This window comes from Oncorhynchus mykiss, chromosome 9, assembly GCF_057628025.1.
Source record: "Oncorhynchus mykiss isolate SJ-2025 chromosome 9, ASM5762802v1, whole genome shotgun sequence".
Classification (NCBI taxonomy): domain Eukaryota; kingdom Metazoa; phylum Chordata; class Actinopteri; order Salmoniformes; family Salmonidae; genus Oncorhynchus; species Oncorhynchus mykiss.
Window position 1 is genome coordinate 77,437,317 of NC_143030.1, and position 27,066 is coordinate 77,464,382.

Sequence of the window (27,066 nt, forward strand, 5' to 3'; positions counted from 1 at the left end):
TATTGTCCCCAACACAAGGTGCACCTGTGTAATGATCATGCTGTCAGGTGCATAGATTATCTTGGTAAAGGAGAAATGCTCACTAACAGTGATGTAAACAAATTTGTGCACAAAATTTGAGAGAAATAAGCTTTTTGTGCGCATGGAACATTTCTGGGATGTTTTATTTAAGCTCACGAAACATCGGATCAACACTTTACATGTTGCGTTTATATTTTTGTTCAGTATAAATTAGGGCCTGCCCTATACAGACGATGCTTAATTTGATAGAGCCAGACACAGGCAGGGTGGAAGTGGTAGCCTACATCTCTGAGGGAGGGAGGGCTGGGTCTTGTGTTAGACATCAGAAAGTAAAACCACAGCACGGCTTATGTGCTAAATCTACGGTGAGTACATCAACATCTTCCTATGTGTGACTTTATTTATGAACAACCAAAGCCTTTAACAGACTTGGGTTTTGTGACATTTCAATTTGCATATTTTTGTAATTATTTTGTTGTTCTCTTTGTCCTGACTGTCACTACTTGTCGATGTGTTTTGATATATTTCTGCATCCCCTATTCTGACAGGAAGCTAGTTGAAGCAATAACAGACGAGAAACCTAACACACTTCCTGTCAGAAATCAGAAGAATTTTGTTGTAAAAGATGCTTTCAAATGTTGCCGAAACGTGTCTCTTGGTAAATTGACTAACTTAAAAGGCACAGAAATCTTATGACATATAGTTTGACTTTACCTATTACCTAGGGAAGATGGAACAGAACTTTGCTGATTTGTTAACGGATGCATTTTCAGGTAAGCATTATGCAGGTTGAAGCTAGAGCACTGCAACTTCACTGACGTTTAGTACAATAATTTCCTGAAAGTTACAAGAAATATATTATTGCTTGGGTTTTCTGTCATTATTTGCCATGTTGATGTTGTTGTTGCAGACACATCCCTCCCATCTTTCCCTGAAGGAGGGTTCGACTTTGAGCCTCTTGATTTTGACGAAGCCAAGACAGAAATGTCCTCTGGAAGATTACCAGTGCTGAGAGAGGAAGAGGAAGATGTGGATGAAGGACAGGAAGAGGAAGAGCCTGGTGGAGAAACTGGAACTGTACCTGACTCTATCTCAGTGAAGACATATGATGTGAGTTTGACTGAAGAGGATACACAACATATTGATGATGAGGAGAAGTGGGAGGAGGAGGAAGAGGAGGGCAAGGAGGAGGAAGAGGAGGGCAAGGAGGAGGAAGAGGGCAAGGAAGAGGAGGAGGAGGAGGAGGGCAAGGAGGAGGAAGAGGAGGGCAAGGAGGAGGAAGAGGAGGGCAAGGAAGAGGAGGAGGAAGATGAAGATGAAGAGGAGATCACCTCAGGAGAAGAAGAGGACACAGGAATAGAGAACATTGGCTCCCCAGGGGGTAGGTCTGTGGTTGTTCACTACGACGAAGAGAATATAGAAAATATCGTAACTACAGGACAACCTTTTGCCCAAGAGGATAGGGAAAACCCTAACATCAGAAACATAGAGCGAGGTGCTTATGAGAACAGTGATGTGAGTTGTTTTGAGGGTGTTACTGAAGACGTCACCATGGAGATCACAGCAGATATAAGTGAATGGATTGAAGAAGAGGAGAGACCGGCAGCTGAAGAAAACCAAGAGAAATCATCTGATTCAGACCTGGAGGTCCCGACAAGCTCTATCACTGAAAACCAGAGAGAAGAGGGAAAGAAAGGAGTGAACTTACTCTCCCCACATTTTCCCCAGGAGAATGAAGAGGAAGAAGAGCAAGATGAACCTGGAGCTCCAGAGATTGTTTCTGGTTGTCCTGATCCCGCAGCAACACAGAATCTGCAATCTATTATGGTCAATACCTTTGTGGAACACCCGCTTGAGGCGAAAATTAAGGACTTCCTAGGGGATGACCACCAAGAGGCGGGTGAAAGCTTTGCAGATTACCCCTCTGACTTCTTTCCAAGTGAATACGACAAGGATGGAGGGAAAGGGAGAGAGAGAAACAAAAATGGGAGCACACTGTCTAGTCCCTCTGAGGGTCATTTAAAGATAGACGAGAATGTCGACCCAGAGAGAGAGATAACCGAGCAGAAGGATAGCCATGTACAGGGAGAGGAAGATGAAAAGGTTGACGTGAGACCTGCTATCTCTCTGAGCGTAGAAGGCAAACAAGATTTTGCAGATTGTGCGATGTGTAATATCAATATTGACATTAGCATGAGCAAGATTATTGAAGACAATCTTGAAGCTGATAGCTCCAGTGATAGTTCCAGTGATAGCTCCACTGATAGCTCCAGTGATGGCTCCAGTGAGGATGAGAAGGATAATGAAGAACACCCAGCCCTGCCAAGATACCAGGGTCTTCCTCAGAGAGACTGCAGATCTGATGTTTTACCTCTACCTGACTGGGAGGGTGGAGAGGAGAACATCTCCAAGCAGAGTGTTGCCGACCTGCATCTTTCAGACACCATCTCTGATGTCCCCACTTTTACCCTTCACAGTGAGGCTGGACTCAGTACAGCAGACGTAACCAGGTGTGACAGGGGTAAGAGGAGTACAGGCAACATGTCATCATCTGACTCTGAGGATAATTTTCCGGGAGAATTTTGTACATTGGAGACTGAACTAAGAAAGGAGAAAGGGGAGACTTGGATTTGGGGTAAAGAGGAGTATCTTCGAGAAATCCCGCCGGAGCTAGAAGGAAAGTTGGAGAACCACCTTCACACCAATATAAACTGGGACACAGGGGAAAATAACGTGGACAGGAGTGGTTTCAATCTAGATTACCAGTACGAGGGGAGCGGAATCACAGTCGGAGAGGAACAATTTGCAGATGATGAAGAAGAGGAGGAGAGGAGTTGGAAACAAGAGAAAGTGAGAATCGAGGCATTCTACAAGTTTTATAATGACGAAGAGGAGAAGGAGGCCATGGAAACAGAAGGTGCTTTTTTAAGGAGGAAGCCTAGAGTTCAGTTCTGCATGGATCCCCTGCATCAAGTCATTGAATATACAGACAGGTAAGAGAAATTGCCTACATAAAATTACTCAAGACACCCGCCAACCAGGAAATGCTTATTTCTACTTGCACAAGACATGTAATTTGTACTGTCACTGTGGTAGATAGATAAGTGAAATAATTTCCTATATTACTGTCTGTCTACTGCGTTCTTAGCAGCAGTGACACGGATTTGGTCGACGGCGCATCTGACAGAGATGAGGACCTGGATTCTACAGCAAGGCTTGAAGTGAGAGCTCTCTCTCTCTCTCTCTCTCTCTCTCTCTCTCTCTCTCTCGCTTAGCCACCAGCAGCACATGACAATGCAGTGTGTCTATTTCAGGAGCAGCGTGAGCCTGAGACTCAGGAGAGTCAGAAGCCACAAGGAGAACTACAAGATCTCAGCAAAATACCTCGGACACACAGCAAGAGAGATTGGGTAAGTCTTTACCCCACAACTTTCTGTAAAAAAAAGGGCTTCATGAAATTGATGGGATTCCTCTGACACACTGTGTTTGTGTAGTGTCTGAGGGTGCTGAAGTTCCTGCTGAAGATGGCCCTTTTGACATTGATTGGACTTTTGACATTCTGGTGGACAACAGACCTAAAGGACTTGGACTGGTGATCTGGACCAAATACAGTGATTGCAAACGACTGTACTGTATTGTCAATATGGCTATGCCTGAAAATAATTTGATAATAAAGTAGCAGCAGCTAAGTAGAAAATGCTTACTTGTAAGGAAAATACTCTCTCCTTATACTGTAGTTGCTGTCACTTTTATTTTCATAATGTCTTCATCTGTAACACGTCTTCATCTGTTTTGATGGATAATAAAAAGGGGTCTATTTATATTCCCATTTAACTTTAAGGTTCAGCATTTTATATATTGTTTTACATCACAGATACCAGAAAGCGTGGCTTTTCCACACAAATATAAGCCTTATTGTCTAAATTCTCTGGTACTATGTGACTCTTGCCAGAGCGTAAGATATACCTAAGAAGCTGCTGTCACGGGTGAATGATTTTTTAAAGAGGAACCTGAAACAACGTTGTAACAATCATATAAATAGAATGAATCAAACGGACATCCGCCATTCAAGTCTTTTTTTATTTTATTTTTTTATTATTAATTTCAGAACAATACATAAAGCACATGAGGGAACACAAGCATACATAGATTACAAACAATAGACAATCGAGCTAGGGGGTACAATATCACATTACAATTACACAAGGACCTTAAGGGACATGCATATACTTACAATTCTAACAGCTTTTTTGTTAGTAGAGCATTTAACTGTCTTAAAATACAGTTAAATTATTTTTTGTAGGGTACGAAAATGTGGTTTTCTGTTTGTAAATTTACATTTGTGTATATGAAATTTGGCCAAAAGAATAATGAAATTAATTACATAAAAATGATTCCGCTTATTTCTATTGTATGTAAAGAATCCAAACAGTACATCTCTCCACAATAGTGTCAAATCTTCATAAATGTGTTCAATTATAAACCTACTGATGTCTTGCCACAGTTTTCTTACATGCATACATACAATGCCAAAAAAGATGCACAACTGTTTCTGGGTGGTCATTACAAAAGGAGCAATTTGAGTTGATGTTTTCCTCAAACTTCTTCATATAGTGGTTGGCAGGATAATATTTATGAATAATTTTAAAGGAAACTTCCTTAATTTTGTTAACAAGTAGGTATGTGTGTGGCAACATCCAAACTTTTTTCCAACAGATATTATCAATAAATCCATTCCAATAAGGCATGACATAAGGTACAACATAGATACAACATCCTGCTGAAACAAGGATCGTATCGCTCTGTTGTTGAATGGACCAAAAGAGAAACAAATCTTTCCTACTGATGAGTCAACAGGGTCAATAGAAGGTAGGCTCTGAGGGTCAGGTCTTTCCTACTGATGAGTCAACAGGGTCAACAGAAGGTAGGCTCTGAGGGTCAGGTCTTTCCTACTGATGAGTCAACAGGGTCAACAGAAGGTAGGCTCTGAGGGTCAGGTCTTTCCTACTGATGAGTCAACAGGGTCAACAGAAGGTAGGCTCTGAGGGTCAGGTCTTTCCTACTGATGAGTCAACAGGGTCAATAGAAGGTAGGCTCTGAGGGTCAGGTCTTTCCTACTGATGAATCAACAGGGTCAACAGAAGGTAGGCTCTGAGGGTCAGGTCTTTCCTACTGATGAGTCAACAGGGTCAACAGAAGGTAGGCTCTGAGGGTCAGCTCTTTCCTACTGATGAGTCAACAGGGTCAATAGAAGGTAGGCTCTGAGGGTCAGGTCTTTCCTACTGATGAGTCAACAGGGTCAACAGAAGGTAGGCTCTGAGGGTCAGGTCTTTCCTACTGATGAGTCAACAGGGTCAACAGAAGGTAGGCTCTGAGGGTCAGGTCTTTCCTACTGATGAGTCAACAGGGTCAACAGAAGGTAGGCTCTGAGGGTCAGGTCTTTCCTACTGATGAGTCAACAGGGTCAATAGAAGGTAGGCTCTGAGGGTCAGGTCTTTCCTACTGATGAGTCAACAGGGTCAACAGAAGGTAGGCTCTGAGGGTCAGGTCTTTCCTACTGATGAGTCAACAGGTTCAACAGAAGGTAGGCTCTGAGGGTCAGGTCTTTCCTACTGATGAGTCAACAGGGTCAACAGAAGGTAGGCTCTGAGGGTCAGGTCTTTCCTACTGATGAGTCAACAGGGTCAACAGAAGGTAGGCTCTGAGGGTCAGGTCTTGACACGTTCCTGAATAACATAGCAACACCTGAGGGAATGGCATCTAAAACAATTGCAAAATCTTTAGGTGTTACAGGGACCTTGTAAAGTGATAAGAATTCTTTATAACTGAGTAAAAGACCCTCTGCATTTACCCGTTGGTATATATATATATATATATATATATATATTCCATATATAATATCTGTGTGGAGAAAAATAGTGTTTATAAATTAAGGACCATGACAAGAAAACCTGCCGATGAAAAGCAGAAAGTTTCACTGGAACTTTGTCAATGTTATAATTGCAAAACAACATGAAGTTAAGGCCACCAAAAGTAGAGAAGACATGATGAGGAATACAATTCCAGATAGAAGTGGGTCTTCTTAGGAATTGTTTTATCCAATTGATCTTAAAAGTATTATTTAAAGTAGTAAAATCCAGAAAATTCAGTCCTCCATTCTCATAAGTGTTCATTACAACAGTTTTCCTAATGTAATGGGTACGGTTTCTCCAAAGAAAGTTGAAAAGCATCTGGTCTATCTCCTTGCTTATTTTACGGTCAAGATATAAAGATAGCGCACCATATGTTAGTCTAGAGATACCTTCAGCCTTGGTTATTAGGACTCTACCTTTTAAAGATAGGTCCCTCTGTAGCCATTGATTTAGTTTCTTCTGGGTTTTTTTAATAATAGGGTTAAAATTTAGTAAGCCTCTAGACTTCTGATCCTTTGTAATGGTTATGCCTAAATATGTAAGTTCTTCTTTTACTGGAATACCATAATATGAAGGTGTCACACAATCTTTGACAGCCATGAGTTCACATTTCTTAATGTTAAGATATAGACCAGACGCTTTGGAAAGTCCGCAATTCAAGTCAATGACGGTATAATGATCGGACTGGTGGTCATTGGGAGTGTACCCACCCATAGGAGCAAAGCAGGAAGTGCACCCATCAATATAAATCAAATTAATTTTATTTGTCACATGCTTTGTAAACAACAGGTGTAGACTAACAGTGAAATGCTTACTTATGCTGTGGATTTGTTGATCCAACTCAATTGACATTACAATACGTACATTCTATTGCACGAGCCACATCAGGTAATATAATGTAAATGAACAACTCTACATTACCATGGAAATTATCGCATCACAATAACAGGCAGCCATTGCGAGTGTACCAGTCAAACTGCCAGGGTAGTACCAAAGACAGTACAGTATGAAGAGGGGCCAAAACTGCTTATCCAAATAGATTTTTTCTATTTCTTAAAAAAAAAATCAAAATACAGATCAACAATTTACATTCTTATTTTATCCAAATATAAATCCCCGATGACACTTGTAGCCGATGTTAGCTAGCTAATCTCATGCGTTAGAAACACGTCGTCGAGTCTAACGGTCGTCTCGCACCGAATTGCGCATGTGCCAACCGTCAATTCAAACGCACTCCTTCGATTAAAATCTCGTTTGATGAAAATGAAAAACTGTTTGTTTCCATTTTCATAAGCGTTCCCTGGAAGTCTCGCGATGTTACCCCTCTGGGTTTTTAGAAACTTTGTGGTTAGAGGGTCCAAGTCCGTTCTATTCATAATATTTCTATGGTAGCAATGTGTAGAAGTGGGTGGTGCCAGAACATTGTTGATTTTTGCAAATTAAACTGTAGTTAATGTAGCCAGTCAACACGAGTAATTTTCCGTTGCAATCAAAGAGCAAAATATATAGGCGACAGTATGGCCACACTGAGAAGTAAGTCTGACCAAGAAATCAGGGAACTGTTGGACGAGTATGGAATTAAGCACGGGCCTATCGTTGGTAAGTCATGCTTTCATTTTTTTACGTTAACGATAAGCTTACCCAGCCCATAGCTGAATAATGTTTTAGCTAGCTACTATAGCTAATAATTCCTAGCCTACTGAGTAGGCCTGCCTAATAGACTAACGTTATGTTTATGACCAGACAGTCTCAAATGTATTGATGATATTATAATAGTCATGTAGCAATGGTTTTATTGCATTACTGAGCCACGTCTAACATTTCTGCATTTTTGAAGACACTACAAGACCCCTGTATGAGAAGAAGCTAAAAGAGGCCATGGCCAAAGACAAGAAAGTCACAAAACCATCCTCAGACAAAACCTTCTACAGAGAAGAGCGTAAGTTATACATGCATGATAACACAATGCTACATTATGCATACATATACTATCTTTAGACTGAGATAAGTGGAAATCAGGAATTATATTTTTTGTCGTTTAGCAGAGGCTTTTATCCAGTGACTTACAGGAGCAATGAGGGTTAAGTGCCTTGCTCAAGGGCACAGAGACAGTTGTTTTTTTTCTTTCTTAATTTCAGAGGAAGAAGTCACTTACGTTACCTATCGGACACCAGTAAGTTTCCAACCTTGGGTTGATTCATTAGTTCACAGTTGCTTCTACATTGTAAATATTAATTTGTTCTTAATTAACTGACTTGCCTAGTTAAATGAAAAATAAACACATTTTATAGCTGGAAAATCAAACAGTCTTACCATCAATATTATTCTGTTTCTCATATTTGCAGGTTATAAGCGAAGGACCTTCAGGAGATGGAAAACCCTACATGAGGTCAAGACCAGAGTACAGTGAGATGGACTTTGTGGATGAGTACGTTTGTTTACAGATTTTTTTGTTATCCAGTGTTTTTTTTTTATTTATGGTTAGTTGATTTTAAAGTGGACCAATAAAAACGAATCCCCTTGTTTCTCTCTCCTTTGCAGAAAACTCTATTCGAGATCAAGACCAGAGTACAGCAGCGGAAGACAATACGTTGATGAGTGAGTCTCTTGTTTTGAAAGAGTTCAAATTGTTTATGTATAATAATGTTTTCATAGCTTGGTCCCAGATCTGTTTTTTTTTTTAATGCTGTCTTGCCAAGTCCTATGGTCGTTGTCATGCCGACAAGAACCATATGAGTTGGCAATACTTGACAAACAGATACTGAAACTATGCTAATGTTCAGGGATGTGATTCCTACTTTTCTGACATTTATCACCCATTCATATTCCGTGCCTTCAGAAGGTATTCATACCCCTCGACTTATTCCACATTGTTGAATTCAGCCGGAATTCAAAATGGATTAAATATTCGTTTTTTTTCCCCTCACCCATCTACACACAATACCCCATAATGACAAAGTGTAAACACGTTTTGAGCCATTTTTGCAACTGTATTAAATTAAAATACAGAAATCTAATTTACATAAGTATTTCACACCCCTGAGTCAATACATGTTAGAATCACCTGTGGCAGCGATTACAGCTGTGAGTCTTTCTGGGTAAGTCTTAAGCTCTTTGCACACCTTGATTGTACAATGTTTTCCCATTATTCTTTTCAAAATTCTTTAAGCTCAAATTAGTTGTTGATCATTGCTAGGCAACCATTTAAATCTTGCCATAGATTTTAAGAAGATTTAAGTCAAAACTGTAACTTGGCCACTCAGGAATATTCACTTTCTTCTTGGTAAACAACTCCAGTGTAGATTTAGCCTTGTTTCAGGTTGTCTTGCTAAAAGGTGAATTAGTCTCCCAGTGGATAGCAAACTGAAACTGAAACCAGGTTTTCCTCTAGTTTTGCCTGTACTTAGCTCCATTCAGTAAACATTTTTATAAAACTGTTTTAAACTCCCCCGTCCTTAACGATTACAACCATACCTATAATATGATGCAGCCACCACTGTGCTTGAAAATATGGAGAATGGTACTCAATGTGTTATGGAAAGTTTTCTATTTTGTACAGGCTTCCTTCTTTTCACAGTGAATTAGGTTAGTATTGTTGCTCTATCCTCAGTTTTCTCCTATCACAGCCATTAAACTCTGTTTTAAAGTCACCATTGGTCTAATGGTTAAATCCCTGAGCTGTTTCCTTCCTCTCCGGGAACTCAGTTAGGAAGGACGCCTGTATCTTTGTAGTGACTGGGTGTATTGATACACCACCTGAAGTATAATAAATAACTTCACCATGCTCAAAGGGATATTCAATGTCTTTTTTTATTTATACCCATCTACCAATAGGTGTCCTTCTCTGTGAGGCATTGGAAAACCTCCCTGGTCTTTGTGGTTGAATCTGTGTTTTGAAATTCACTTCTCGACTGAGGGACCTTACAATTATCTGTATGTGTGGGGTACAGAGATGAGGTAGTCATTCAAAAATCATGTTTCAGCACTTACTGCACATAGTAAGTCCATGCAGCTTATGTGACTTGTTAAGCACATTTTTACTCCTGAACAGATTTAGGCTTGAATACTTATTGACTGAAGATATTTAAGCTTTTCCTTTATTATTTGTAAAAAAAAATATATAAAAAAAACATTCCACCCTCACATGTGGTATTGTGTGTAGGCCAGTGACACATCTCAATGGAATCCATTTTAAATCCAGGCAAAGTCAAAGGGTGTGAATACTTTCTAGAAGGCACTGTATATACACTGAGCAAAACATTAAGAACACTCTTTCCATGACAGCATTCACCTAGTCAGTCTATCATCCTTTATTGATGTCCCCTGTTAAATCCACTTCACTCAGTGTAGATGAAGGGGAGGAGACGGGTTAAAGAAGGATTTTTAAGCTTTTGAGATTAAATGAGACATGGATTGTGTATCATTCAGAGGGTGAATGGTCAAGACAAAAGATTAAAGTGCCCTTGAACAGGTTTTGGTAGTAGGTGCCAAATGCACCGGTTTATCAGGACTGCAACACTGTGGTTGTTTTTCCACACTCAACAGTTTCCCGTGTGTATCAAGAATGGTCCACCACCCAAAGGACATCCAGACAACTTGACACAACTGTGGGGATGCATTGCAGTCAACCACAGGAGGTTGTTGGCACCTTAATCGGGGAGGACGGGCTCGCGGTAATGGCTGGAGCAGAATAAGTGGAATGATATCAAATACATGGTTTCCATGCGTTTGATGCCAGTGGCGCCGTTCCAGCCATTGTTATGAGCCGTCCTCCTCTCAGCAGCCTCCACTGCAGTCAACATGGACCAGCATCCTGGTGGAAAGCTTTTGACACCTTGTGTAGTCCATGTCCCTGACGAATTGAGGCTGTTCTGAAGGGAGGGGTACAACCTAATATTAGGAAGTTGTTCATAATGTTTGGTATACTCTGTGTATATGGAAACTGACCTATCCCCTAGCTAAGAGCCTGCTTTTCTATGTTCTGATCGCATACCTGAATATAGTCATGTGAGACTAACCCCCCCCCCCCTGTTTTCAGGCCCCATGTCTACAACACACCATCATACTCATCCTACTCCAAACCGACGCCTGTGGTGAAGTCTGGAGGTGTTGTGGTAAAGGAGGAAAAAACAGAGAGTTCTGGGAGACTGGTCCCTCTCTGGATCCAGTTTCTGGTCTTCCTGATCGTAGCCGGGTTCCTCTACTTCATATTTATCAACATGGAGTCCGTAGAGAGTAGCCCCTTTAACAGAATCCAATGATCACATTTTTACAAAATATGGGATAAGTTCATTAGGCAGAACATTTTAAAAGAAAACAGTCCAAAATGGAAGTAAAACATATTTTTTTTAACTCGTCCAATAATAAAATCACAAATTTTCTGTTGGACATTTTTAAAACGTTTTGCTACGGTGTGAATGAATACATCCCAGTGTTCATATTTTAACAGATGAATTATGGAAATCCCATGCCTGTCATTCTTTGCTCTTGAGGTTTATATAAAAAGGTGACCGACATTGGATTCTGCCAAAGGATAGCCAGAACATTTCCTCCCGTCCAGACTTGTATTTAAGTTACTAGATGATGTATAGTATTCTGTTATCATACAACTATGTTACCAAAATAGGGTGCTTCTACTATGGGTAATAGTACTGTGAGAAAGTGTCATCACTATCTTCATCATCTCCCAAAAAATGTAATGTCCACAGCTCATAGTAAATACATCTACCACATATATATGTATATGTTAGTATCATATCAGAACTACACTATATACACAAAAGTATGTGGTCACCCCTTCAAATTGATGGATTATGCTATTTGTTGCTGATGGGTATAAAATTGAGCACACCGCCATGCAATCTCCATAGACAAACAGTAGAATGGCCACTTTCAACATCAGTTCCTCAAATGTTTGCCCTGCTAGTGCTGCCCCAGTTAACTATAAGTGCTGTTATTGTGAAGTGGAAACGTCTAGGAGCAACAACGGCTCAGCCACAAAGTGTTAGGCTACACAAGCTCACAGAACGGGACCTGAGTGCTGAAGCGCCTAGAGTGTAAAAATCGTCTGTCCTCGGTTGCAACACTCATAACTGAGTTCCAAACTGCCTCTGGAAGCAACGTCAGCACAAGAACTGTTCGTCAGGAGCTTCATGAATTGGTTTCCATGGCCGAGCAGTCACACACAAGTATAATGCTCACGGCCATTGGACTGAAGCAGTGGAAATCAGTTCTCTGAAGTGATGAATCACACTTCACCATCTGGGTTTGGCGGATGCCAGATCGCTACCTGCCCCAATGCATAGTGCCAACTGTAAAGTTTGGTGGAGGAGGAATAATTGTCAGGGGCTGTTTTTCATGGTTCTAGTCCCCTTAATTACGGTGAAGGGAAATCTTAACGCTACAGCATACAATGATATTCTAGACCATTCTGTGTTTCCAACTTTGTGGCAACAGTTTGGGGAAGGCCCTTACTTGTTTCAACATGACAATGCCCCTGTGCACCAAGCGAGGTCCATACAGAAATGGTTTGTCGACATCGGTGTGGAAGAACTTGACTGGCCTACACAGAGCCCTGACCTCAACCTCATCGAACACCTTTGGGATGATGCCGACTGCGAGCAAGGCCTAATCGCCCAACCTCACTAATCCTTGTGGCTGAATGGAAGCAAGTCCCTGCAGCAATGTTCCAACATCTAGTGGAAAGCCTTCCCAGAAGAGTGGAGGCTGTTATAGCAGCAAAGGGAGAGGGGACCAACTCCATATTAATATCCATGATATTGGAAAGAGATGTTCGACAAACAGGTGTCCACATACTTTTGGTCATGTAGTGTATTATGATTTGGTAATGGCTATTTGTGTAAATGTCCTGACACAATGTGCTATCTAGTTGTATAGTCTGGCTTAGTCAGCCATACGCAGTATCCTCGTATTCTCTCTGCATCCTGGGGGGGGGGGGGGGGGGGGGGGGGGGGGGGTGGTATACTACACATCAGCAACAATGACTCTTGCCTAACTATTGTGAAAAACTGTATTTATTTGGAAGATAAGCTTGAAATGGGCATGGTCTAATTGAATCAAAAACACAAGTTAAGCTTTCTTCTTGAACATGAAAATCAATTGTTATTTTTGGTTGTTTTAAATGACATTAAATTCCAATGTTCTAAATGGCATTAAAGTTCTAAATTCCAATGTTCTAAATGGCATTACAGTTCTAAATTCCAAGGTTCTAAATGGCATTAAAGTTGAAAATGAAGTGCCTTAGCATTTTGACCTGTTAATGGTTCCATTCACACTATTATACAAATGCAATTGCTGTGACAGGTGTATTGTCATTCAAATGTTCAGTGTGGGAGGTGGTTCTGTTAATGGTCTTATGGTGACCGTCACGAGTACATGTTTCTACACCTGCAGTATCATTTGTAAATACTCACTTTGACGTTACCATACACTTGTCTGTTTTTTTATCAGAGATCCCTTTGGTCACACAAGAATGTTTATTGAGCACAGGCTGCATCCCATATGGCACCCTATTCCCTATATAGTGCACTACTTTTGTAGTGGGAATAAATAGGATGCAGTCTACAAGTAAATACTTTTCAGCGAGACAGTAACTGTTCACATATTTTCTATCAAGCCATTTTGAGTCATTCTCCCAACTCTCCCAACTTTAAAATAAATGTTTCTGTATCAAACAGAATTTCTGTCATTTCTTTCTTTAAAATGATTGAATACAGGTTAGTAGAGAATAAAATGTGATCACAGATAATAAATATTTTTTATTTATTCCAGCAACATACGGTGAACAGAACTTAGTGATAGCGGCGAATGTGGTAACCGAGTGAAATATAAAACCCTGACACCCATAGATTCTAGATACTAAAGGGCAAACTTTGACTACTAGAGATGGACATCAGCTAGTCAGTCTCTAGTGGAGATGGACATCAGCTAGTCAGTCTACTAGAGATGGACATCAGCTAGTCAGTCTCTAGTGGAGATGGACATCAGCTAGTCAGTCTACTAGAGATGGACATCAGCTAGTCAGTCTCTAGTGGAGATGGACATCAGCTAGTCAGTCTCGTGGAAATCAACTAGTCAGTCTCTAGTGGAGATGGACATCAGCTAGTCAGTCTAGTGGAGATGGACATCAGATAGTCAGTCTCTACAGGAGATGGACATCAACTAGTCAGTCTCTAGTGGAGATGGACATCAGCTAGTCAGTCTCTAGTGGAGATGGACATCAGCTAGTCAGTCTCTAGTGGAGATGGACATCAGCTAGTCAGTCTCTACGGGAGATGGACATAAATTAGTCTTGCAAATTCTAACTTCCAGATCGATCCGATCCTGGGCTTCCGAGGCTACATCATAACTACCAGCAAGATGGTCCCAGCTCTGTTTGTGATACCCCTCCTAACTATGGTCGCTCGGGTCACCTCTACTGAAACATAACTACACATTTATCTCACTAATCATGGACTGTTATCTGTGAAAACAACAATTCATGATCCTTGATGTAGCCTCGTGTTAATTTACAATCTTGTAAAATAAAAAAAAATGGATTCCACTAATAAATAGTGTAAATACACAACATATTAACAAGAGACCTGAAGAAAACAAATTGATTTCACAGTCAAAGCTTTGCCTGAATACCAGTATCATCAAAAACGGCTAGCCTGGTCCCAGATCTGTTTATGCCATGTTGCCCACTCCTGTGGTCATTGTCTTACCAACAGTGGCAAAAGAGGACAAACTGATCGGGGACCAGGCTATCAAACTACTCCACCAATCAGGAGTGGTTGCTGCCAAGACTGAAAGCATCCATCCACATGCTTACAAACCGAAACAGTTCGGAATGTTGTGTTTATATTATGACAATTGTGACGTTTTTGAATGTTGTTCGGTGATCGTCGGTGATTGATCAATAGCAGAGATTATCCAGTAAAGTCTGTTGTCATTCAACGAGACACGACGTTTGCGGTTCCAATTCATAAAAGAGACCCTCGCTTTATGCCCTTGGGGGAATCCCCGTCACCATCTTGGTGGGCGGCTCAAATGATTAGCAAGGGAAGTTTGCAACGTCAGCCCCTCGTTTTTAGACGAGTGTTTGTAATCTATGTATGCTTGTGTTCCCTCATGTGCTTTATGTATTGATTTGTTGTTAATAAAAAAATCTAATTTAAATTAAAACAATTTTTAAAAAAAGCTTGTGTACAATTATGTTCACTTCGGGGCCTGAAACTCCCCATAATTCAATTCGCGGCGATTGTACATCCACTAAGAAAAGTATGCCAAAAATTAAAACAACATATGGAGTCAACATACACGTGTAAGTAAAAACGAATGTTAAATAAGTCAGAAATTGTGCTACTAATGCACATGAAGGCATAAACATGTCTCATAAAAGTAATGTTTTTGTTTGGTTAGCTTTTGGAAAATGTATAAATAAAACATTTTCCTTCTTCGGAAGTTCCAACTAGGCAGGCTAATATTATTTAGCTAATACATTTTCTAGCTATCATATAGTAGGCGTATATTAATACTTATATATGTAATGTAAGTAGACATGCAATCATAATTGGCTGAAAACATAATCATAACGGGATGAACGAGGGACTGACCCTCAGAGCCTACCTTCTATTGACCCTGTTGACTCATCAGTAGGAAAGATTTGTTTCTCTTTTGGTCCATTCAACAACAGAGCGATACGATCCTTGCTTCAGCAGGATGTTGTATCTATGTTGTACCTTATGTCATGCCTTATTGGAATGGATTTATTGATAATATCTGTTGGAAAAAAAGTTTGGATGTTGCCACACACACACACATACCTACTTGTTAACAAAATTAAGGAAGTTTCCTTTAAAATTATTCATAAATATTATCCTGCCAACCACTATATGAAGAAGTTTAAGGAAAACATCAACTCAAATTGCTCCTTTTGTAATGACCACACAGAAACAGTTGCGCATCTTTTTTGGCATTGTATGCATGTAAGAAAACTGTGGCAAGACATCAGTAGGTTTATAATTGAACACATTTATGAAGATTTGACACTATTGTGGAGAGATGTACTGTTTGGATTCTTGACCTATGATAGAAATAAGCATAATCATTTTTATGTAATTAATTTAATTATTCTTTTGGCCAAATTTCATATACACAAATGTAAATTTACAAACAGAAAACCACATTTTCGTACCCTACAAAAAATAATTTAACTGTATTTTAAGACAGTTAAATGCTCTACTAACAAAAAAGCTGTTAGAATTGTAAGTATATGCATGTCCCTTAAGGTCCTTGTGTAATTGTAATGTGATATTGTACCCCCTAGCTCGATTGTCTATTGTTTGTAATCGATGTATGCTTGTGTTCCCTCGTGTGCTTTATGTATTGTTCTGAAATTAATTAAAAAATAAAAAAAACTCGTTAAAAAAAAAAAAAAAAAAAAGGGATAAACGAGGGACGAATTTCCGGGCAAGGGTGGTCTATTTAAAAATCATTCCTTCCTCCCTCGCCCTCCAAGTTTTTTAAATTTTTTATTAAGTTATCCAAGTGGATACTCGTCTTTTGTCATGACACGTCATCCACTTTTCGGTCTTCAAACCGACATGTTGTCATGCACATTATTTTCATTGCGAAATACTGCACCAAACATCTTAGTTAGATGTAAAAAAAAATACGCGACTAAAGTCTCTTGAGAAAAAACGTAAAAAATGCAGATTTCTTTAGTTACTGTATCTTAGATTAATTCAGACTATTGTGAGGAAATGTATACTGGCTACGGCGACTCAAACTGGACAAACAGTACTACTGCCTCTTGTTTTTCAAGCGAAGGTATTTTAAGGGAGTACGCGACCACACTCGTTCGGTTGCCTAGCCGAACTGAAGTATGCTGACGCCTTAAAGTGAATCAATCTTCAATCCAACAAGTGTCCGCTGTTCTCTTGTTGACGTCAATAGTGAAAAAGTTTAACTGACCGTCAGTCTTATTCAACCATCATTTAACAATTAAAATTATTGCCATTGGAACTTAGTGCTCAGTCGAATTCATGTCTAGTCTCGTCAGTTGTACCTGATTTTTTGTCATGAGACCAGGCCTAGAAAAGCCAAAGTGTCCCATAGGGTCATTGTAGTCATTGTCCTTTTATAGTTAGTTGATTGTAGTGTTCATTACAGTGTGCCTGGTATGATGGCTTAACATATCTACCTACAAGTGTTGTTGTCATGTTCTAATTGCAGGATTCTACCAGGTTCTAGTAGATGTCGTGTGTATGGCTCCTACGTAGTGCTTTGGTACTTGTCTTGTGTCACTATCTCTGTCTGTGACCCATCCCTGAGGAAGGTTGTCAAGCTCAGGAATGTCTGCATTGTGGGTTCCATCTTGATGGTTCTCTCACAAACACATGGTCCTTCTCTTTATCCAATAGATCTGCCCAGCTCATCATCCAAGGCAACGTATGTGTTGTCCACACCTGTTGGTCAAATCAGACATGTAAATAGATGCGTCAGTCTGTTAGTGGTTATACAGGATGATTCTTCTAAATTAACTTGACCGTGGTAAGCAAAGATAGCCAAGAATCCAAACTGATAAGCCCAGTTTCACCAGTGTTTCTATCCGTTAGTTTAAGTCAAATTATTTTCAAAGAGGAAAATATGGAATTGGGTTTACTTTCTGATTTGACTGGAATTGAAATGGAACTGACCCCAACCTGGATTCCAGGATAAAAGCTAGGAGTGAGACGATACAAGGACTCACAGGTTCTGGTCTCTAGCTCTAGCGCCAAGGGGTTCTCCCGTTGCTTGCAGAGCTTGACTCTGGCAACGATGATGATGATGATGATGACGACGACGACGACGACGAGAGCCACGAGGAAGGCCAGAGCAGAAGCTAGCCAGCTGATCACCATAGGGCTCAACACTGGTTCTGGGTCTGATGAGGGTGGATGCAACACAGATGGACAGACAATATGAGAAGTGAAAAATGGTTTATATTACGGTCAATAACTTCCAGGTCTTAGGGTGGGTGGACACAAACAAACACGAATATACACTACGTGACCAAAATGATGTGGACACCTGCACGTCGAACATATTTTAAAAAAAAATTATGGGCATTAATGTGTACTTGGTACCCTTCCCCAGATCCGTGTCTAGACACAATCCTGTCTCGGAGCTCTACAGACAATTCTTTCGACCTCATGGCTTGTTTTTTTTTTACTCTGACATGCACCGTCAACTGTGGGAGCTTAAAAAGACAGGTGTGTGCCTTTCCAAATCGTGTCCAAATCAATTGAATTTACAACAGGTGGAAGCATCTCAAGGATGATCAATGGAAACAAACAACTTCTGATGTACAACAACATTTTGAAATTGCATATTTTCTATTCTACTATTCTATTTCTATTCTACTAATTCTACTATTCTATTTCTATTCTACTATTTTGGGGGAAGTTGATCCGAGGGCTTCATCCCTGCCGTAGATGCTGACTGACCTGCCCTCACCTCTGATGGAGACAGGAAGCGGTTGGCTCTCCCGGGACACGAAGATTCTCCCGCCCAGCTGGACCATATAGAGGCAGTAATAGTAGCCCTCGTTGGAGAGCTGTGCGTTTGAGAAGCTGAAGGTGACAGCGGGAGTGAGGGCGGGCAGCGACTGACGTACCGTGTCGTTGGAGCGGATCAGACGCAGCTGGAAGGAACCTCAATAAGGAAATAAAACAATTGTGTTATCCTGGATAGTTTTTGTAAATGTAGCTTTGTACTGCTTGTTCTTGCCTATATGGGACGGTTTTCCTGAGACAGCTTAGCACTAGACTAAAAAGCTTTCTTATTGGAGAATCTCCATTGAAATGGCTATTTAGTCCAGGCCTAGGCTTAATGTCAAAATAAACCAGACCAATTAGTATTATTATTAAAAAAAATATATGGTAAAATAAATCAAATCAATTAATGTATCAATCAATTAAGCTACCTCCAGGATACTGCTTCTCAGTGAAGCAGGTGATGTTGAAGCTGTGGCCTTTGATGACAGAGCCTGTGGGAGCCTCGGTGGACGTGTTGTACCAGTGCAGAGGGGTGAGCAGCTCCACTGACGAGATGGGAGGGAGACAGGGGGTTGTGGATCAATTTGACCCGTCATTGAGTTTCAGGACAGATCAAAATGACAAAAAACAAAGTCAGTCTTTTTCTTCTTTGTTAGTGGAAAAGATGTCAGGATCTCATGACAAAACCAAAATTATAAAAGATAAGTTCAGTAGGGAGAACAGAGTGAAACGAGGCTGTACTACCTGTCCTGAACTCATCCAATATTATTTTATTTTTTTTAAGTTGTCCCTTTTTATGTGTAAAAAACATTTCTCTACATTGTGCCCTAATGAACTTTAAAGCATACTATAGTAAATCCCTTTTTCCTCTTCCATTGGAGCAAATCCCTTCCATCTTCCTCTAACTGAACAGGCCCTAGATGACTCACCCACAGTGATGTTGATAGAGTTGCTGGGTGGAGAGCTGAGCATGGAGGAGGAGGGAGGGATACCCTTGATCCTGTACAGACAGCTATAGCTGCCCTGTTGAGTCTTCTGGTTTGACAGAGTAAACTCCACCCTGGACTGGGCAAAGGTCACCCGCTGAGTCATCAACGGGTTGGCTATGCCCCTCTTATACAGGTCGAAGTAATTCAGGTGGTGGCCCGGTAGCACAGTACAGCTGAAGCGAACCGCCTCCCCGGGAGAGAAGACGGTGTGAGGGGAGAGCAGGGACAGGGTGGGCATCAACAGTGTACCTGTCAGGGAGACAGAAAAAGTATTCAGAAAGTATTCATAACCCTTGACTTAATCCACATTTTGTTATGTTACAGCCTGAATTCAAAATTGATTAAATGTATCATTTTTTCTCACCAATCTACACACAATACCCCATAATTAAAAATGTTTTTAGAAAATGTTGCCTATTTATTGACAATGAAATACTGAAATCTCATTTACATGAGATTTTCACACCCCTGAGTCAATACATGTTAGAATCACCTTTGGCAGAGATTACAGCTGTGAGGTCTTTCTGGGTAACTCGAAGAACATTCTACAACTGGATTGTGCAACATTCGCCCGAAAATTATTCAATCTCTGTCAAATTGGTTGTTGATCATTGCTAGACAACCATTTTCACGTCTTGCCATAGATTTAAAAACTCTACAGGAGTGGTGGGTCCCCCACTGGACGGTTGAGCTAATATAGGCTAATGTGATTAGCATGAGGTTGTAAGTAATAAGAACATTTCCCAGGACATAGACATATCTGATATTGGCAGAAAGCTTAAATTGTTGTTAATCCAACTGCACTGTCCAATTTACAGTAGCTATTACAGTGAAAGAATACCATGCTATTGTTTGAGGAGAGTGCACAATTATGAACTTGAAAAGTTATTACTAAACCAATTAGGTACATTTGGGCAGACTTGATACAACATTTTGAACAGAAATGTAATGGTTAATTGGATCAGTCTAAAACGGTGCGCATACACTGCTGCCATCTAGTGGCCAAACTCTAAATTGCACCTGGGCTGGAATAATACATTATGGCCTTTCTTTTGCATTTCAAAGATGGTACAAAAAAAAATACAAAACATGGTTGTTTTTTTCTTTGTATCATCTTTTACCAGATCTAATGTGTTATATTCTACTACATTAATTTCACATTTCCACAAACTTTAAAGTGTTTCCTTTCAAATGGTACCAAGACTATGCATATCCTTGCTTCAGGGCCTGAGCTACAGGCAGTTAGATTTGCGTGCCATTTTAGGTGAAATTTTTTTTAAAAAGGGGGGCGGATCCTTAAGAGGTAGATTTAAGTCAAAACTGTAAATCGGCCACTCAGGAGTATTCACTGTCTTCTTGGTGAGCAACTGCAGTGTAGATTTGGCCTTATGTTTTAGGTTATTGTCCTGATGAAAGATGAATTCATTTCCCGGTGTCTGGTGGAAAGCAGACTGAACCAGGTTTTCCTCTAGGATTCTGCTTGTGCTTAGCTCCATTCCTTTTCTTTAAAAAAAAAAATGTATCTTGAAACTCCCCAGTACTTAACAAATACAAGCATACCCATAACATGGTGCAGCTACCACTATGCTTAAAAATATGGAGAGTGGTACTCAGTAATGTGTTGTGTTGGATTTGCCTCAAATGTAACATTTTGTATTCAGGACAAAAAATGTATTGCTTTGCCACATTTTTTGCAGTATTACTTCAGTCCCTTGTTGCAAACGGGATGCATTTAAAAAAAAAAAAATTAAATTCTATACACAGGATTCCTTTTTAATTCTGTCAATTAAGTAGTATTGTGGAGTAACTACAATGTTGTTGATCCATCCTCAGTTTCCTCCTATCAAAGCCATTAAACTCTGTAACTATTTTAAAATTCACCACTGGCCTCATGGTGAAATCCTTGTGCGGTTTCCTTCCTCTCAGGCATCTGAGTTACGCCTGTATCTTTGTAGTGACTGGGTATGTTAATACACCATCCAAAGTGTAATTAAATAACTTCAACATGCTCTAAGGGATCTTCTTTGCGAGATTTTGGAAACCTCCCCCCTCCTGGTCTTTGTGGTTGAATCTGTGTTTCACTGAATGAATGACGTCAATTGATGAATGGGTGAAAACCAGATAGAAACTGAAAATTGTGCACATGACTTCACAAATATATTTGAACGAACTGAATAATGATGATTGAGTTTAGAACAACAGTGTAAGAATTGCTCTTCCTCTGTCCCATGTGCACAAAGGCTCACACCTGGACAAATACACTTTTTTTTTTTGCTACTTTGTCAGAAGAAGCTGTAACTGGACTGTAGAATATGACTAACTATTACTGTTGTTACACTATAATGTTTTTAAAAGATAAAATTAATGTAACATTTTAGTTTTCATTAAATTCTTACTGTAAAATATGTGTGTTGACTGAATATACGCGATTGGTGTCTGCTAAATGAATGAGTCGATGACGCAGCCATATATCCTCGGTTACTAAGCACAGATAGATACAACTCAAAACATGCTATTCTGTTCTTTTGAAATACATCGTCTTAGTATCATGTTTTTTTTTATGACCTTCCTAAATGAAAGCCTCATATGGAGGCAGACAATGTGGTCTTGAATAGAGTGAGGGGTGCAGTGAAATACATATAAAGAGTCGTCTGGTCTCTTTGAAGCGAGAGGAATTCAACAAGAGCCCCAAGTATTCTTTCGCAATAGCTGGCCTTATGTTATCTGCAGTTTTGCGCTGGGAACTGTCCCACTCCATGATAGACGAGCAACCACTCTTCGTTTATGTAAATGCGCTGTATCCTTTTTTTTTTTTTTTTTTTTTAAATCGTCAGTCCACGTGAAGTGTAATTGCGCCATTACTCAAGATCTCTCAACTACCCGCCAGCTGATTCTTTTTGTCCCGATGCAGGACTATAGTGCGAGAGGAGAGAGACTCTCAGACAGAAACATTCACAGTTCCATTAATTTACAAAGGGATAGGTGTGAAAAATCCCCCAATTTGTGCCAGGAATGGGTTTATCCTGCTGATGAATGAATGAATTATTATGTTATGTTACCGAACAGATGACAACAACAGAAAGAAGCATCTTGTAGCATCTTGATTTACAGCATTTCCCTCACTCTGAGAACAACATTTTTTGCAAAAGTAGCCCAATTATCTGGAGGGATGGGGCATCTTCTTGTTGCGCGGTGCTGAAGTTTCTAACTTCTGCCTGTCAAACCCATACAGCGCTGTGAAACCACTAAAATAATCCTAAATAAAATATCAACAAGAGAATGTAGAATGGAACAAGTTACATTTGAATTGAAATAACCAGATGTAATTGAAACGACCAAATGTCGGCCTTTAACCATCCAAATATTTCATAAGATATTCTGCCCATGTTGGGATTTGGCTTGCTTGATCTTCTCCCCTTTCGCTTCCCATTGACCAAAAATGAAATATATTATTCAATTTTAATCATGAAGTGTACTCACAATTAGAAGTCGACCGATTATGATTTTAACGCCGATACCGATTATTGGAAGACTAAAAAAAAGACGATACCGATTAATCGGCCGATTTTTATTTATTTATTTAATTTGCAATAATGACAATTACAACAATACTGAATGAACACTTATTTTAACTTAATATAATACATCAATAATCAATTTAGCCTCAAATAAATAATGAAACATGTTCAATTTGGTTTAAATAATGCAAAAACAAAGTGTTGGAGATGAAAGTAAAAGTGCAATATGTGCCATGTAAAAAAGCTAACATTTAAGTTCCTTGCTCAGAACATGAGAACATATGAAAGCTGGTGGTTCCTTTTAACACGAGTCTTCAATATTCCCAGGTAAGAAGTTTTAGGTTGTAGTTATTATAGGACTATATCTCTCCATACCATTTGTATTTCATATACCTTGGACTATTGGATGTCCTTATAGGCACTTTAGTATTGCCAGTGTAACAGTATAGCTTCCGTCCCGCTCCTCGCCCCTACCTGGGCTCGAACCAGGAACACATCGACAACAGCCACCCTCGAAGCATCGTTACCCATCGCTCCACAAAAGTCGCGGCCCTTGCAGAGCAAAGGGGAACAACGACTTCAAGGTCTCAGAGCGAGTGACGTCACCGATTGAAATGCTTTTAGCCCGCACCCCGCTACCTAGCTAGCCATTTCACATGAAAGTGCTGTTTGAATGAATGCTTACGAGCTTGCTGCTGCCTACCACCGCTCAGTCAGACTGCTCTATCAAATATCAAATCATAGACTTAATTATAACATAATAACACACAGAAATACGAGCCTTAGGTCATTAATATGGTCGAATCCGGAAACTATCATTTAGAAAACAAAACGTTTATTCTTTCAGTGAAATACGGAACCGTTCCGTATTTTATCGAACTGGTGGCATCCATCAGTCTAAATATTCCTGTTACATTGCACAACCTTCAATGTTATGTCATAATTACGTAAAATTCTGGCAAATTAGTTCTCAACGAGCCAGGCGGCCCAAACTGTTGCATATACCCTGACTCTGCGTGCAATGAACGCAATAGAAGTGACACAATTCCCCTAGTTTAATATTGCCTGCTAACCTGGATTTCTTTTAACTAAATATGCAGGTTTAAAAATATATACTTCTGTGTATTAATTTTAAGAAAGGCATTGATGTTTATGGTTAGGTACACAGTGGTGCAACGACAGTGCTTTTTTCGGGAATGCGCTTGTTAAATCACCTGTTTGGCGAAGTAGGCTGTTATTCAATGATAAATTAACAGGCACCGCATCGATTATATGCGACGCAGGACAAGCTAGTTAAACTAGTAATATCATCAACCATGTGTAGTTAACTAGTGATTATGTTAAGATTGATAGTTTTTTATAAGATAAGTTTAATGCTAGCTAGCACCTTACCTTGGCTCCTTGCTGCACTCGCATAACAGGTAGTCAGCCTGCCACGCAGTCTCCTCGTGGAGTACAATGTAATCGGCCATGATCAGTGTCCAAAAATGACGATTACCGACTGTTACGAAAATTCGAAATCGGCCCTAATTAAATCGGCCATTCCGATTAATCGGTCGACCTCTCCTCACAATTGCATGGCATGGTGATGATCTCTGCTCAGCTTCAAAAGCCCTTACTAGTAAATGGAGTAGAAGTGCTCAAAGATGCCCTCTGGTGGTTGGAACGAGGATTAACGGCCAGCACTGTAACGCATACCGCACACTACACCATACCGCACACTACACCATACCGCACACTACACCATACCGCACACTACACCATACCGCACAATACACCATACCGCACAATACACCATGGTATGATGCAACATTTAATTGAGGAAGCACTGTACAAACACTTCACACGCATATTATCAACTCTTAAAACATTACTATTGTTAATATGTATTACTTAATTTACATTCCAACGTGGAAATGTTTTCTGTCCCATAACAACAACAAAAAACTATTTTAGGTGTCTTTACCTCCTGAAGCATTTAAACAATTTCAACTGATCTGGTACCAGGCTATACTCCTGGGACTCAGTCTCACCTGAACATTTCACCCCAGCGTCATTATCATGGGTGCAGGTGGGGTTCCCGTTGACGACCCTGGGACATTGCGTCAGGCTCGTCTCTTGGCCCGAACAGTTGACGTGCCTCAGCCAGATCTCTCCGGTGCCCCTTCCAAACGCAGCTCCACGGACAGCTTTATCAGCCAGCCCACAGTCCAGCTCCTTGCACAACACATCAGCATCTGTCAGGTCCCAGCCTTTGTCACACACTGTCCCCCACTGATTCCCCTGGAGCAGCTCCACGCGCCCCGCACAGTCACTGTCCCCACGGACTAGACGGATGGACGAAAAGCCATCTGCAGCTGGAATTATTCTGAGTGACACACCGTCTGCACCTACCCCATCCCAAGTAACAAGAGCACAGCCTGTATAACAAGAGCACAGCCTGTACAACAAGAGCACAGCCTGTACAACACGAGCACAGCCTGTACAACAAGAGCACAGCCTGTACAACAAGAGCACAGCCTGTACAACAAGAGCACAGCCTGTACAACAAGAGCACAGCCTGTACAACAAGAGCACAGCATGTACAACAAGAGCACAGCATGTACAACAAGAGCACAGCATGTACAACAAGAGCACAGCCTTTATGGGAACAGCAACAGAAAGAGTGAGGAAAACTGTAAATTTGATCTACAATCTTGACAATACTTCAGCAAAAGTAGTCATATCGATGTTAGCTGCTACAGTATCAGTACTCAAGGTTGTCTCTGATACTCAACTCATCACACAAGCATATTGAAATACTTAAACTAGCTCATTCTAAAATTAACAAATTATACCACACAGAAAATGTTTTTTTTTTTAAATATCGAATGATCACTGACCTACTAGTGTTGCAAGGACAAGTAGAATATTCAGCATCTTTGTCATCATTTAATTTTGACCGCAAGGCGAGAGATGATTCTGCTGAAGTTGAGCTTGATGCGGTTTTCGGGGGGGGGCGGCGGTCTACTCAAACTGCACCCAAAAGTGGAGTGGAGACCTTCAACTTGAGACCACTATAGTTGACTAACTAGTCAAATTACCGTAATACTATCTGAAGGATTTCGGTGTGTTAGCCTGTAGTACAGCTGGCTACAACATACCTACCTACTCGCTGTCAGGCATCTAGCTAAATTTCTTCAGTCACCGACACTGTTTGATCATGCCTGGTTAGTTTAGCTGGCTAACTTCAGGTCCGTCCCGGTCCTTCCTTTCACATTTCATAACGTATATCAAACATATACAAAATATCAAACCGAGAAAACTACTCCCATGTCGTAACTATTAATATTCTTTAACTACAAAACCTTGTTTTAAAGAACGCGAAATTTCTATAGTTAAAAACATAAATTATTCAATATGTAGATACAGTATTATTGGTCATCGATATATAATCAAGCCAAGCTATCAGGGAATCTTTTCGAAAGATTTGTTTGAATTAAACAAATAATCATTTTTAAAAAATATTTCTTTTCGGAAAAAACTAGCAAGACACATATCCGCCTGGCGTTGCATTTACGTAATTACGTACGGAATTCTACCAGTGTTTTGGGAACTACATTACCGTGAGCAACTATAGTGGAATCGGAGGTTCGCCTTCAAAATAAATGGCCGCCAATGAAAAATAATAGTGGAATCATGCCACAATTAGAGTAAATAATGGTGAACGAGTTTGGAATGTTGTTACATATCTTCAACAAAACAAAATAATAAGTTAATTTTTTACAAGAAAAATCTGTGCAAATCGCACTGTGGATGTATTTGGATTCAGAATTGCGTTGGGGACTTATATGCCTAGCCCTTGATCATCAAATCAAATCGTTTTGATCACTTACACATATTTAGTAGATGGGTGTAGCGAAATGCTTGTGTTCCTAGGTCCAACGGTGCAGTAGTATCTAACAATTCAAAACAATACACACATCTAAAAATAAAATAATGGAATTCAGAAATATATAAATATCAGATTGAGCAATGTAGGAGTGGCATTGACTAAAAAACTAGAATAGAATACAGTATATACATATGAGATGAGTAAAGTAGT

The 27,066-nt window shown here is 40.1% G+C and overlaps 3 protein-coding genes across 11 annotated transcripts; 2 read left to right on the forward strand and 1 right to left on the reverse strand.

The window, feature by feature from the left end:
- The first annotated feature begins 223 nt into the window (after window positions 1-223).
- On the forward strand, window positions 224-3,861 carry LOC110532816 (uncharacterized). 8 transcript variants are annotated; one of them, XM_090185435.1, is made up of 6 exons: window positions 262-386; window positions 752-794; window positions 932-3,014; window positions 3,170-3,242; window positions 3,336-3,431; window positions 3,516-3,861. In XM_090185435.1, exons 2-6 carry the CDS (start codon window positions 752-754, stop codon window positions 3,615-3,617), a joined length of 2,397 nt encoding a protein of 798 aa, XP_090041561.1. In that variant the 5' UTR covers window positions 262-386; the 3' UTR covers window positions 3,618-3,861. The 8 variants fall into 8 exon arrangements, with proteins under 8 accessions (XP_090041564.1, XP_090041561.1, XP_021472635.2 ...); XM_021616960.3 differs by having other exon boundaries at window positions 275-386; window positions 570-794; XM_021616962.3 differs by having other exon boundaries at window positions 275-386; window positions 570-794; window positions 3,173-3,242.
- Window positions 3,862-6,653: 2,792 nt separating this feature from the next.
- LOC110532817 (uncharacterized) lies at window positions 6,654-13,627 on the forward strand. The gene is made up of 6 exons (XM_021616963.3): window positions 6,654-7,532; window positions 7,771-7,872; window positions 8,072-8,106; window positions 8,279-8,361; window positions 8,475-8,531; window positions 10,972-13,627. Exons 1-6 carry the CDS (start codon window positions 7,451-7,453, stop codon window positions 11,192-11,194), a joined length of 582 nt encoding a protein of 193 aa, XP_021472638.1. The 5' UTR covers window positions 6,654-7,450; the 3' UTR covers window positions 11,195-13,627.
- A 66-nt stretch (window positions 13,628-13,693) lies between these two features.
- LOC110532818 (uncharacterized) lies at window positions 13,694-26,560 on the reverse strand. 2 transcript variants are annotated; one of them, XM_021616965.3, is made up of 7 exons: window positions 25,865-26,560; window positions 25,016-25,372; window positions 19,405-19,713; window positions 18,904-19,020; window positions 18,425-18,632; window positions 17,689-17,862; window positions 13,694-17,404 (listed from the first exon to the last, which is right to left on the reverse strand). In XM_021616965.3, the coding sequence occupies exons 1-7, from the start codon at window positions 25,911-25,913 to the stop codon at window positions 17,374-17,376; spliced, it is 1,245 nt and encodes a 414-aa protein (XP_021472640.3). In that variant the 5' UTR covers window positions 25,914-26,560; the 3' UTR covers window positions 13,694-17,373. The 2 variants fall into 2 exon arrangements, with proteins under 2 accessions (XP_021472640.3, XP_021472639.3); XM_021616964.3 differs by having other exon boundaries at window positions 18,435-18,632; window positions 25,865-26,556.
- Between the last annotated feature and the right edge of the window lie 506 nt (window positions 26,561-27,066).

What these genes read in the sequence shown, in the direction of transcription:
- LOC110532818 (XM_021616964.3), bottom strand. Translation starts at nt 25,913, where the DNA reads ATGATGACAAAGATGCTGAATATTCTACTTGTCCTTGCAACACTAGTA. An exon ending in TGTCCTTGCAACACTAGTAG is followed by an intron (nt 25,373 to 25,864) that starts GTCAGTGATCAT and finishes GGGATGGGGTAG; the next exon opens with GTGCAGACGGTGTGTCACTC. An exon ending in TGAGAAGCAGTATCCTGGAG is followed by an intron (nt 18,633 to 18,903) that starts GTAGCTTAATTG and finishes TTCCTTATTGAG; the next exon opens with GTTCCTTCCAGCTGCGTCTG.
- LOC110532816 (XM_090185435.1), top strand. Translation starts at nt 752, where the DNA reads ATGGAACAGAACTTTGCTGATTTGTTAACGGATGCATTTTCAG. An exon ending in GTTAACGGATGCATTTTCAG is followed by an intron (nt 795 to 931) that starts GTAAGCATTATG and finishes TTGTTGTTGCAG; the next exon opens with ACACATCCCTCCCATCTTTC. An exon ending in GTCATTGAATATACAGACAG is followed by an intron (nt 3,015 to 3,169) that starts GTAAGAGAAATT and finishes CTGCGTTCTTAG; the next exon opens with CAGCAGTGACACGGATTTGG.
- LOC110532817 (XM_021616963.3), top strand. Translation starts at nt 7,451, where the DNA reads ATGGCCACACTGAGAAGTAAGTCTGACCAAGAAATCAGGGAACTGTTG. An exon ending in GAGATGGACTTTGTGGATGA is followed by an intron (nt 8,362 to 8,474) that starts GTACGTTTGTTT and finishes TCTCCTTTGCAG; the next exon opens with AAAACTCTATTCGAGATCAA. An exon ending in GGAAGACAATACGTTGATGA is followed by an intron (nt 8,532 to 10,971) that starts GTGAGTCTCTTG and finishes CCCTGTTTTCAG; the next exon opens with GCCCCATGTCTACAACACAC.